The 13,214-nt window shown below is 42.3% G+C and overlaps 1 protein-coding gene across 1 annotated transcript in view; it reads left to right on the top strand.

The window, feature by feature from the left end:
- The window catches only part of SMCHD1 (structural maintenance of chromosomes flexible hinge domain containing 1), a 128,096-nt gene that overhangs the window by 27,818 nt on the left and 87,064 nt on the right, over window positions 1-13,214 (top strand). Inside the window, exons 10-12 of the mRNA XM_066579608.1 lie at window positions 673-883; window positions 3,557-3,683; window positions 10,409-10,592. Of these exons, the coding sequence (XP_066435705.1) occupies window positions 673-883; window positions 3,557-3,683; window positions 10,409-10,592 (522 nt within the window). The remainder of the gene's footprint in view (window positions 1-672; window positions 884-3,556; window positions 3,684-10,408; window positions 10,593-13,214) is intronic.

Here is a 13,214-nt window from a genome sequence, read left to right as displayed (position 1 = left end):
GGGTGTATTTTAAAAAATGGGGTCATTTGTGGGGGTGTCAATCATTCTGATACCTCTAAGCCTTTGCAATCTTGGCTTGGTGTAGGACAACAAAATGTTCCTCAAAATGTTACTTAATGTTAAATTTGTAAGTGTCCTAATTGGTTAAAAAAGAGTTTTTCCAATGTGCGTCCAGAATAAAGTAAATAGATGGAATAATATATTATCAAAAATGTTCTATATTATGTTTGCACATATTTGAGATAGTGCAGGTGAGAATATGAAAAAATGACTATTTTTATTTTTCAAAATTTTCCCAGTCTTGACGCTTTCAATAAATATACACAAATTCTATCAGTCTATTCTTACCGCCCAAGTGAAGCACAATATGTGGTGGAAAACCATGTCAGAACTACTTGGATATGCAAAACCTGTACAATGTTATTCTATGTTAAAGTGACATGTCAGAATTTCAAAATTTGACCTGCTTATTAAGGTGCAAACAGACTTGGTCACTAAGGGGTTAATATTTTCATATAGTGGAAACCCAAATCTGTTGTGGTGGTGTTGAAATAATAAACATTAAGTGAAATAATAAAAAAAAAATTATGCACAGGTGGAAAAATACTGTTAAGTAAAGCAAAATCTTTGCCTACTGTTCGTACTTGAAGTCATGTTTAACTTTTATTACAGGTTTTCATATTTGAAAAGTCAAGGGTGCCTAAAATTATCAATCTTAGAGAGGTCACTGATGACATGCAGACATTGTATATTAATTCAGCCGCTGAAAGCTATGAGTTTAAAGCTCTTGTTGAAAGAGAAGGTATAGTTGAGGGAATCATACGCTACCATCCATTCCTTTACGACAAAGAAACCTACCCAGATGACCCATACTTCTTATCAAGTAAGTGAATTTTTTATTTTTTTTGTAACCTTTTTGAATGCGAACAACAAAATTAATTTAATGTTTGTGCCTTAAAGGGTTTTTTTCATTAGAAAAAACAAATCTTTACCTATGCCTCCCCAGGCAGTCTTCCTACGGCATCTTCTACTCCCCGATCTTCTCCAGTCCCCATGTCTTCTCACCGCATGCCGGACGGATTTCTTTCTTGTTATGGAGCGTCCATTCTCGGCATTCTTTTTTTTTTGGCAGGTCATTGTAGGTTATGTCACTAGTGACGTAACGTTCACAGCCTAGCAGGGAATGTTGAGCTATTGCTGACACTGCACATGCGCGCTGTCTTGTCGGGAGTGTTCATTTACTATTGCAGAAAAACATTGCCCTGCAGGAGGGAGACTGTCTGTGAATTTAAGTTTTGTCATGAGAAGAAGAATCGGCCGGCTTAAGGTGATATGACCCCGGGGCCTGCAGGAGACAGGAGAAGATACGGTAAGAAGATTGACAGGGGAGCAGTAGGTAAGTATAGAATTTATTTTTATAATGACAAAATCCCTTTAATGAACAAAACACAAAGTGTGTCATAAGCCAAGGCACACTTCGGGAAGCTGTAAGGAGTGCACGCTCACCAAGGATCAGGACCTCCAAAATCCACCAAAATCTTATATCCCAAAGATAGGCTTGACAAAGAACATAGCTTATGGTCGAAAGTTCTCTGTATGTTGGAATAAATAAAACTACATAGTTTGCATGAAAATTACCTAACATTTATGGATTCCTATGTGCTGCTCTACCATTTGTGATACAAAACCCCTTTAATGACCACGTAATTTTCCAGGTTTTTCTTTTCTTCATTGTTGCAGTCATAGAGCCATAACGTTTTCTAATTTTTCTGTCGACATAGGCCTCATGCCCACGGCCAGGGCAGATTCCGCATGCAAAATATCGCAGTTTAATCAGACCCCCCCCCCCCCCCCCCCCGAGACCTCCTGCTCGCCTCTCCTGATCCGCCACGAGTGTCTGTCGACGTGCAGCGCATGACATGCCAGCACTGAGCTGTGACGCGGATTCTCGCTTACTTCCGCAGTGCTCATTACAGAAATATCGCCGGATGGACTACTTCCATTGACTTCAATGGAAGCCATCTCCGCGATTTCCCACATAGAATAGAACATGCTGCGATTCTCCCCCCACGAGTGGAAAATCACAGCTGATTTCCACTCGTGGACAAGGGAGAATAGTTTACTAAAGCATGCCTATGGACGGACATTGCAGCGGAATTTGCGGTGGGTGTCGGGCTGTGAATTCCGCAGCGATAATCCATAGTTACATAAGGGCTTGTTTTTTTGTGGAAAAAGTTATATTTTTAATAGCATTATTTTGGGATACATATGATGTATAACTTATTTTTTATTTTATTATTTTTAGGGGATGGGGGGGAGTTTCGCCATTTGTTTTTGGATTGCAATTTTCTGACGTTCCGCATGCAAAATAAACTTTCTTTGAGCCAGCATGATTTCAGCAGTATGAAGTTCTTATACAGTTTTTACAATTTTTGTACACTGAAAATATCTATCTATATATTCTTTTAAAAGACTTGCTTTTGTGTTGTTGCATTCCATAAGCCATAGCAAAGCTGTATAAGGCCTCCAGCACACGGGCAGATTTGCATTGTGAATTCTGGAGTGGGATTCCGCAGCAAATCCAGCCCATGGCATGCTATGGCAAAACGCGACTTCCTACCCACGAGCGGAAATCGATTTGCGATTTTCTGCTCGCGGATGAGAAATTGCAGCATGCTGCGATTTTGTGTGGGATACGCACATCCGGGTTCCATTGAAGTCAATGGAAACCATCTGTCCCGCTGCACTTCTGCAATGAGCACTGCGGAAGTATCACGGAATACGTGTCACTGCAGAGCACCGGTGCCTACTGCGCATGCGCCATGGAGTACCAGCGGGCACATCCGCAGCGCTTGCAGTAGACGCCAGACAGGTATGCAGGGGGCAGCGGGTCGAACTCCGCTGCGGAAACCCTGCATGTGGCGTCTGACCCGCCCGTGTGCAGAAGGCCTAAGGGCTTGTTTTTTGCATGATGAACACTAGTTTTCATTTATCCATATTCAAGCCTTTGGGATCACATTGCGGGGGTGTGCTGGGTGACAGGGAGCCTCCTCTCTCTCAGACTTTCACATGCCACAATAGCATTGACCATGGTATGTAAAGGATTAAACAGCAGTGATCAGGGGTTGCTCTGGTCCCTGCTGTTTGAGCATGTATTAGGCTGTCGCCCAATAGCCAAACACCCACTCTCCGTGGCACAGGACGCGCCATGCCAGGCTTATGATGCAGCAGTGTAAAAAGGTGATTGCATCAGAATAAAGGGGTTAATTTTAATTTTCTTTGTGTTTGAATGTTTTTCATCAACAAATATTTTTTGGGATTTTTTAACATCAAAAAAGAGAACTTGTAAATTACATATTGCAAATGTAACCCAGTGCATAGGGCATACAATACACAATTTATAGCCCGTAACTTTCATATAGACAATCAAATAAGTCAACATACTGTATGGTTTAATGTTTTTATCCATATGGCAAATGAAATTTTAATACAAAAAACAAAGTGCATATGTAGATTAATTTAAATGTTAATAAATTTTTATATTACAATATTTTAGGAGATAATGAAGACCTTGAAGTAATTGATGATGATTGCATCCTTGTGGAAAAAGAAGCTAGAGGGAAGAGACCAATCTTTGAATGTTTTTGGAATGGAAGGCTAATTCCATATACTACAGTCCAAGAGTAAGGCTTATAATTAATTTGGGCAACATGACTGTTTTTAGTAGAAAGTTTTATACCCTCCTTTCTTTTGTTTGCCTGCCAACACTACAGCAAATTAAAGGGGCCTTCCAAGACTAAATGGTTGGTGAACTAACGTCAGGGTGGAGCCCTACTAGGCAATGACTTTTCACTGAGGCAGAAGAATCAACTGGATAACTAAAGTAGTTTTTCACTGTCAGGATTCAAATCAACTCTAAAATATAACCTTTATTGGATATGTATTAAAAAAGGCTTGATATACAAGTCTTGTAAGAGACACACAAAAGGAAAAGTTAAAAATATTCTTTCCTGTGCCCCCAGGATATGGGGAAGCAGGAGTCAGGGGCAAAAGGAGACCCAGGACAGTAAAGGACTGTCTGGTGTTATAACAGTACTTAAGGCCTTCTATTTATAGGGGCAATTTATACATTTATTTTCTCTGTGAAAAACTACTAGGCAATGACAGTGAAGACAGACGACAGAAGGGAAAGGCTAATGCCTCTATCAGTATGCCAAGTAACTGTAGGGAATTAGGAATCCAATGACTTCTGGCCTAAATTAACATTTGAGTCTACTTCCTGAGATGACAGAGACCGAGCCAACCAGTCCACAATGGCTGTGGTAGCCTTCAAACTATGGAGATGGACAATTCTGGCTTGCTGATGTTGCTGCTAATACTATGGTACCAGGCATATGGCTGGTGGTGACGGTGCTGGTACTGGCAACAATATCATTACTGGCAAAGGATGAAGTACTGGTGTTTTTCCTTTATCGCTTCCTTCTACACCCTTTTTTTACCACGTTTTATTTCCAATTTCAAAAATGTACGCACCCCACTCTGCACACTGCTTGTAACTGTCCAAAGCTGTTTGGGCTACTTGAAGAGAAAAATTTGTGAAGGAATTGCTCTTGCCCACTTCCCAATAAATTGCACTGGAATAGGTTGTGTGAAGATTGGTAGGCGCACACACCACACTGCATGCGCTACTTGTCACTCTACAAGTTGCCCACACAGTTTCGTGTGTGTGTGTTTATGATTTTGTTACCTACTTAAAATGAAGTCCTGCAACAAACGTTAGGGTCAAAAGGCTCAGTACCGCTAGATGAGTGCGTTAAGGGGTCTAGCTTTCAAAATGTGATCATTTTGGCAGCTCGATGTTTCTACAATAGGGCCAAGAAACATTTTACCACAAAATTTGAGTTCCTAAAGACATTAGGTACTGCTTTCCTTTTGACACCTGCTGTGTGTCCAGATGTCCAGACATAAGATTAGAGCCACAATGGCCATGTTTTTGAACACAGGAAAAACTAGTACCCATTTTGGGTCCTAGGTTTTTTTGCACACCACATATGAAACTGATCTTTAAAATGACACACAATGCGTTAAACTGTGAGATCAAAATATGGCCCCCCTCAATGGTTCAGTCTAGATATCAAAATGTGGTAAAATCTGGGAGTTTTCCATTATTTTGACACCTGGGAGCTTCTGAAAACCTGGCTTGGTGTAGGAAAACAAAATGCACTTAAATTTTAAAAATTGACTAAAAAATTGTAAACCTCGTAAACGTCTGAAGTCTAATGAGTTGGTAATTTAATAGGCAAGTCTTTAATAGGCAAACAGTCATGGCAGTCCAGGCTGCCATGACACCCAGACAGCACCCACGTGATCTTATCGCTGTGGGGTCGTTTGGGACATCGGAACATTTAAAAGTCAGAAATTACAGAGGCATTTAAAGAGTTAACAGCTGTGATCAGAGTTCCCCCTGGTTGTGGCTGTTCCCAAGCCTGCTGCATACAAAGGATAGGTTGTGGACGGCTATATATGTCCTAACTGCACAGTATATGTGCAGTTAGGATGTAAATGATCGTATGTGTGACACAAAGGGGTTAAGCTGTATTTTCAATCAATATAGCCATGGGAGTGCGTGCTTTGTGCTGGATTATGTTTTTTCAATTTGGTGTACATAGGATGTATTAAAGGGGCCATCAGTAGTAGATCGGTGCGTGTCCGCCACCTGGAATCCCTGTTGATTTACTTCAATGGGAACTTTGCCTGTAATACCAAGCCTGATCACTGCAATGGGAAAGAAGCTGTCTGCTGACTGCAGAAATCAGCTCAGTGCATGAGTACAACGGCCCAAAAAAGAAATGATCGGCAGGTTCTGTAACTTTTTGGGGAGAATAGAAAACACTTGCAATTGTGCAATTATTTTTTTTTTTTAACACTTTAAATTTTTGCGCTGTTCGCCAGCAGGAATGAGTAGCATGTGTTGGGGAAATCAGACATTTCTTAGCGTGTTTCATTGTCTGGTCCAAATTATATGAGAAGTTGTGTACACAAATCACTGACACATGACACAGCCAGTATCATCCGACAATGATGCTCTTCTGTCTTTATTAACATCCTCACAGTACAAATATACCCTAGATTACGTATCCTGAGACACGTATGCTCCCCTGTAATCATAAGGACTCATGAATGGCTGTAGGTGCTAATGGTTTAACATTCGTTAACGCCTTGAGGTGTGTTACTACTAAATGCGTAACTTCCAGGATAGCAATAACTTAAGAAGGAGAATAGGCTCCTTCTATATTCGTTACTCTAACTGCTCTCCGAAGGGAGGGAGTCAGAACCCACTATCTCAGGACATTCCTAAGCCAGGAAAGAATATGGGGGAGTATGAGCCTGCATCTACATACCAGTGTACAACATAAATGAGTTCAGCATTTAGATGCTAGTTATTCACTAAGAAGGTAGATATACGAAAAATAAAAAAAATGTACATATACACACGTGTTTGCCTAGGCCGATGTAAGAAACATACACTACCGTTCAAAAGTTTGGGGTCACATTGAAATGTCCTTATTTTTGAAGGAAAAGCACTGTACTTTTCAATGAAGATAACTTTAAACTAGTCCTAACTTTAAACAAATGCACTCTATACATTGCTAATGTGGTAAATGACTATTCTAGCTGCAAATGCCTGTTTTTTTGTGCAAAATCTACAAAGGTGAATAGAGGCCCATTTCCAGCAACTATCACTCCAGTGTTCTAATGGTACAATGTGTTTGCTCATTGGCTCAGAAGGCTAATTGATGATTAGAAAACCCTTGTGCAATCATGTTCACACATCTAAAAAACAGTCTAGCTCGTTACAGAAGCTACAAAACAGACCTTCCTGTGAGCAGATTGAGTTTCTGGAGCATCACATTTGTGGGGTCAATTAAACGCTCAAAATGGCCAGAAAAAGAGAACTTTCATCTGAAACTCGACAGTCTATTCTTGTTCTTAGAAATGAAGGCTATTCCATGCGAGAAATTGCTAAGAAATTGAAGATTTCCTACAATGGCGTGTACTACTCCCTTCAGAGGACAGCACAAACAGGCTCTAACCAGAGTAGAAAAAGAAGTGGGAGGCCGCGTTGCACAACTAAGCAAGAAGATAAGCACATTAGAGTCTCTAGTTTGAGAAACAGACGCCTCACAGGTACCCAACTGGCATCTTCATTAAATGGTACCCGCAAAACACCAGTGTCAACATCTACAGTGAAGAGGCGGCTGCAGGATTTTGGGCTTCAGGGCAGAGTGGCAAAGAAAAAGCCATATCTGAGACTGGCCAATAAAAGAAAAAGATTAAGATGGGCAAAAGAACACAGACATTGGACAGAGGAAGATTGGAAAAAAGTGTTGTGGACGGATGAATCCAAGTTTGAGGTGTTTGGATCACAAAGAAGAACGTTTGTGAGACGCAGAACAAATGAAAAGATGCTGGAAGAATGCCTGACGCCATCTGTTAAGCATGGTGGAGGTAATGTGATGGTCTGGGGTTGCTTTGGTGCTGGTAAGGTGGGAGATTTGTACAGGGTAAAAGGGATTCTGAATAAGGAAGGCTATCACTCCATTTTGCAACGCCATGCCATACCCAGTGGACAGCGCTTGATTGGAACCAATTTCATCCTACAACAGGACAATGACCCTAAACACACCTCCAAATTGTGCAAGAACTATTTACAGCAGAAGCAGGCAGCTGGTATTCTATCGGTAATGGAGTGGCCAGCGCAGTCACCAGATCTGAACCCCATTGAGCTGTTGTGGGAGCAGCTTGACCGTATGGTACGCCAGAAGTGCCCATCCAACCAATCCAACTTGTGGGAGATGCTTCTAGAAGCGTGGGGTGCAATTTCACAAGCTTACCTCAACAAATTAACAGCTAGAATGTCAAAGGTGTGCAATGCTGTAATTGCTGCAAAAGGAGGATTCTTTGACGAAAGCAAAGTTTGATGTAAAAACAATGTTATTTCAAATACAAATCATTATTTCTAACCTTGTCAATGTCTTGACTCTATTTTCTATTCATTTCACAACGCATGGTGGTGAATAAGTGTGACTTTTCATGGAAAACACAAAATTGCTTGGGTGACCCCAAACTTTTGAACGGTAGTGTACATACACCATAGAATACATATATTATTATAACACATGCAAGATTTATTCTATGGCTTGGTACAATTACTGCAATACCATATATATATTCCATTTAAATAGGGAATTTTTGAAAAAAAGAATCAAAATATATATTTGTTAATATTTTTTGACTTATGTTTTTATGACTCTTAGAAGAAATCTTTGAGAATAGTAAAATATACTCTCTAACATAAACATATCTAATACTGCACTCAAACTTGACCATGCAAGTTTACACGTGTTTCCACAAGTTTTGACAGATTGAAGAGAGCGATTCATTCAGTCTGCATTTCAGTATAGAAGTGAATAGATGTTTTTAACTAACACATGTGACCAAAGATAAGCCAGCGCGGTAATGTAACTTATTATATTTGCTATGTAATTTTATAGTAGAATCAATAGCCCACCAACTAGGTGTCTGATCTGTTACCAAGAAAGTGTAATTAATCATTCTGTTAGTTAATGGTCATAATTTACAACAAAAGTTCTTCATTTAAGTCTTATAAGGTTCATATGTATTGCAGTTACCTGTTGCTGAATAAAACATCTAAAAAAAATTCTTCTTATTTTTCGTAAGTTTACATTCAAACACATCCTGTCTGTTACCCGTACATCCTGTCTGTTACCATATGAAAAAATAAACTAGGGGTGTTAATTAGAGATGAGCGAGCGTACTCGGATAAGCACTACTCGCTCGAGTAATTGGCTTTATCCGAGTATCGCTGTGCTCGGGGCTAAAGATTCGGGTGCCGCTGCGGCTGACAGGTGAGTCGCAGGGGAGAGCGGGCGGGAGAGAAGGAGAGAAAGATCTTACCTCCGTTCCTCCCCGCTCTCCCCTGCAGCTCCCCGCTCCGTGCCGGCACCCGAATCTTTAGACCCGAGCACAGCGATACTCGGATAAAGCCAATTACTCGAGCGAGTAGTGCTTATCCGAGTACGCTCGCTCATCTCTAGTGTTAATAACTAACAGATCAGAACAAGTACAAAACAGACAATCTTTTAAGAGTATACTAAAAATAATGCGAAAGAGTCTTGATTTATATATTAACTAGGCCAACAGAAATTTTGGAAAAAACAAGCCTTCTGTAATTGCTATTCATTTGCATGTCCTGTCTGTTACTAAAAGTCACATGTCATTTACTAAGAGTTGATAGAAAGTTAGGAGGTAGGTATGACATAGATGCATTTGTCACAGTGCATTGTTTAACTACCTATAGCTATTTTTAAAGTTTCACATAAAAATATATTTTTAAAAAAAAGTGAAAAAATTTGCGTATGCGTGTCCTGTCCATTACCATAGAATGCACCATATATTTTTTTCCATCTCTTACTACTGTTGCCATAACTACTTAAATTTTTTTTCGCAGCAGAAGTGAGCTTTTTATTTTTTTTCCCTGTGGTACATTCAGCCATCTTATCCAAAATTTTTACCTATTTTTGTTCAGTTAAAAAGAACAGAAACCTAATAGAATGGGAGCAAACTGAAAGTTTAGTCGGTTTTTTTTTTTTGTTTGTTTTTAATTAAATGCATTAAAATCAATGGGGTAAAAACAGCAACGTCTTTTCTGTTTCTCTGCTCCAAAAGCCTTAGGCCTCATGTCCACGTGGAAAATCGGGCCCGCTACGGATTCTACATGTAGAATCTGCAGCAGGTCCCTCCTGCCCCGCGGACATGAGCGCTGAAAATAAGAATAAATGAGAATAAACTCACCTCCCATCCGCTCCGTTTCTTCTCTGCGTCGCGGCCGGATCTTCTTTCTTCGGCCGGCGGACGAATTCGTCACGCCGGGCACATCCGCCGAGCCGAAGCAAGGGAGATGCGGCCGTGAGGAAGAGAAGACCTTTCCGGCCCGCTGCGGGTGAGTAAATGCTTTTAAATTCCTATTTTAGGTCTCCCGCGGATCCGGACGGCTTCCATAGGCTTCAATAGAAGCCTGCGGGAGCCGTCCCCGCGGGAGACCCGCATGAAAATGGAGCATGGTCCAGATTTTTTCATGCTCCATTTTTTTTTAAATCACTTTTATTGACGATCCGCGGGTATTTATCTACCCGCGGGTGGTCAATGCATCCCTATGGGGTGCGGATCCGCGTGCAGGTAATCCGCTGCGGATCCTAATCATATTTTCCCCGTGGACATGAGCCCTTAATGAAGCCCTAGCGCAGATGCTAAAACTTCCATGTCAAAGGTGCCCATAGTACGTACTTGTGTTTTTTTGTTTTTTAATTTTTTTATTTCTTTTTAGGTTTGACTGGTGTGCAGTACCAAAGAAGAGAGGACTTGTGCCTACTGAGTGTTATAACAGGATCTCTGGAGTTTTATTTACAAATGACAAGTTTGAAGTCAGCACAAATAAATTGACTTTCTTAGATCTGGGGTTAAAACTACAAGACAAAAATACAATTTTTACAAGAGTAACAAATGGACAGGTAAGTAAGGACTGGACTGGTTCTTTCCTTCTGTAGCATTTCTAATTTGGAGACCCCATACAGTGACATACTCCAGGTCTCACAAAATGGTTTCTCTCTAAAAGGGCTCTTTCACACGTCCGCAGGCGGTTTTACCTGGGCCCGCCGGTGCTGTAAAAACACATGAATGGGGCACACAAATCAAATGATTGTGCATCCATTCAGACAGCACACCCTGGCGTATATACGCCGAGGCCGCAATGCCCTTGGGCATGGGGAAACGACTTGCCTGTCTCCCCCCGTCCCTCGCCGGCTCACCACCTCTCTCCTCCCCTCCGACTGTTTGCAATGAGAGAGGGCGGAGCTAAGCTCCCGCCCCTTGTCCGCAGCCAGCAATGGGACTGTCCCGTCTTCTCTCATTGCAAACAGACGGAGGGGAGGAGAGAGAAGGGGGAGGGAGTTTAGCAGTCACGTTGCTAAACTCCTTCCCACTCCCTTTCTCCAGCCGCTGTCATTGGCTTCCAAAGGAGCCCATGTAGCAGCTGACTTCAGTCCAGAAAAATAGTTCCGGAACTATCTTTCCAGCCCGGCGTGAAAACGTCTGGCTATATCCCACCTCACCACTATATTCAACTTCTCTCTGACCTCTGGCATCTTTCCCTCTTCTTTCAAACACGCCATCATATCCCCACTGCTAAAGAAGCCAACACTTGACGCGACTGATGCTGCCAACTACCGACCCATCTCTAACCCCCCCCTTTATCTCCAAACTACTAGAACGCCCAGTTTACTCCCGCCTTGTAAGCGATCTATCAGAGAACTCTCTCCTCGACCCCCTACAGTCTGGCTTCCGGCCCCAAGACTCCACAAACTGCCCTTACAAGGGTATCCAACGACCTACTGAAAGCCAAATCGAGGGACGATTACTCCCTACTGATGCTCCTCGACCTCTCCACAGCATTTGACACCGTTGACCACAAACTCCTCCTCATTGGCCTAAAGGACACTGCTCTCTCCTGGTTCTCCTCCTACCTATCTGACCGCTCTTTCAGCGTCTCCTTTGCTGGCTCTAACTCTCCTCCTCTTCCCCTTGCTGTTGGAGTACCCCAGGGCTCGGTCCTCGGCCCCCTCCTTTTCTCTATCTACACAGCCCCTATTGGACAAACCATCAGGAGATTTGGCCTCCAATACCACCTCTATGCTGACGACACCCAGCTATACACCTTTTCCCATGACATCTCTGCACCTTTCCTCCAAAACATCACCAACTGTGTCCGTCCGCTCTCTCTAACACTATGTCCTCTCTACCTAAAACTAACTAACTAATGGTTATGATACACTCTTCCCTCTAGAGGTTGGAGTTACCCTTGTTCCATTCCAGGAGATCGAGAGTTACGCATTTTACGTATCTCCTTCTCCACATCTACGGAGTTTACGTTCATTATTAGCGTACATTTACGCCGGAACACCCTCTCCGTTATTCATTCATGACGCTTTGATGCCGCGCCATAGCGACACGGCATGGAGGCGAGCGCGAACTACTGGGAACTCCCACCTCCGGAGAGGTAAGACTTGCTATATAATGTGGGATTGTTTGTATGTTATTTATACTTGATAAAGGCGTTTTATAGAACGCTGAAACGCGTTGTAAAGACCTTTGCTGCAGAGCTATTCCCTGCAGCATGCTTTGTATTTTTATTCTTTGGAATTAAAACCAGTGAATTATATGTTCAATTACTGTCTGCTACGACAGTTTATATTCATTTTTTTCTCGTAAGAGAAACTCGACAGCAGCGCGGAAAGATTTTTTTGCCTTGGAACTTTATCTTTTAACCCATTGAGGGGATTTTCTCCCTTTGGGGTTTTGTTTCTTTCCTGGCGACTCTCCTTCCTCATCGAAGGATATTGGGATTCTCTTCATTTACTACGGGTCTACCTGGACTACAGGTGCCAGCGGGCAGCTCCCGTATGATCGTCTGGTCTATGGGAACCCCGCTGGGCACCAGGTGAGTCCTTTTCACTATTTATTTCCTGGTGGCGCGGATCATTATTTTGAATTCTACCTAAAACTAAACATCTCTAAAACTGACTTACTGGTATTTCCACCCTCCACTAACCGACCTCATCCTGACATCTCCATCTCAGTGTGTGGCGCCACCATAACTCCTAGACAACATGCCCGCTGCCTTGGGGTCATATTCGACTTCAATCTCTGATTTAGCCAGAACATCCAATCTCTTGCTCGAACATGCCAGCTGCACCTCAAGAACATCGCAAGAATCCGCTCTTTTCTCACTGTGGACACGCTAAAAACGCTTACTGTTGCCCTCATCCACTCCCGGCTCGATTATTGCAACTCGTTGCTGATCGACCTCCCCTGCACCAGACTCTACCCCCTCCAATCCATCCTGAATGCGGCAGCCAGGCTCATCTTCCTGTCCAGCCGCAACTCGGACGCCTCTGCCCTGTGCCGGTCACTGCACTGGCTGCCCATTAAATACAGAATTCAATTTAAACTCGCTATATGCTTATGGGAAAGAGCCCTAAGGCAGTGAATGCTCCCTTTACACCTTCCCAAGGTAGTCCTTTTTCGTTTTCTTGTTTTATATTTTTTTCCTTCTCACTTTCAAACGATCATGGCTT

The sequence above is a fragment of the Eleutherodactylus coqui genome, chromosome 9 (genome assembly GCF_035609145.1).
Source record: "Eleutherodactylus coqui strain aEleCoq1 chromosome 9, aEleCoq1.hap1, whole genome shotgun sequence".
NCBI classification, from domain to species: Eukaryota; Metazoa; Chordata; class Amphibia; order Anura; family Eleutherodactylidae; genus Eleutherodactylus; species Eleutherodactylus coqui.
The sequence above is the reverse complement of the archived record's forward strand: the minus strand, read 5'-3'. Positions and strand labels throughout refer to the sequence as shown.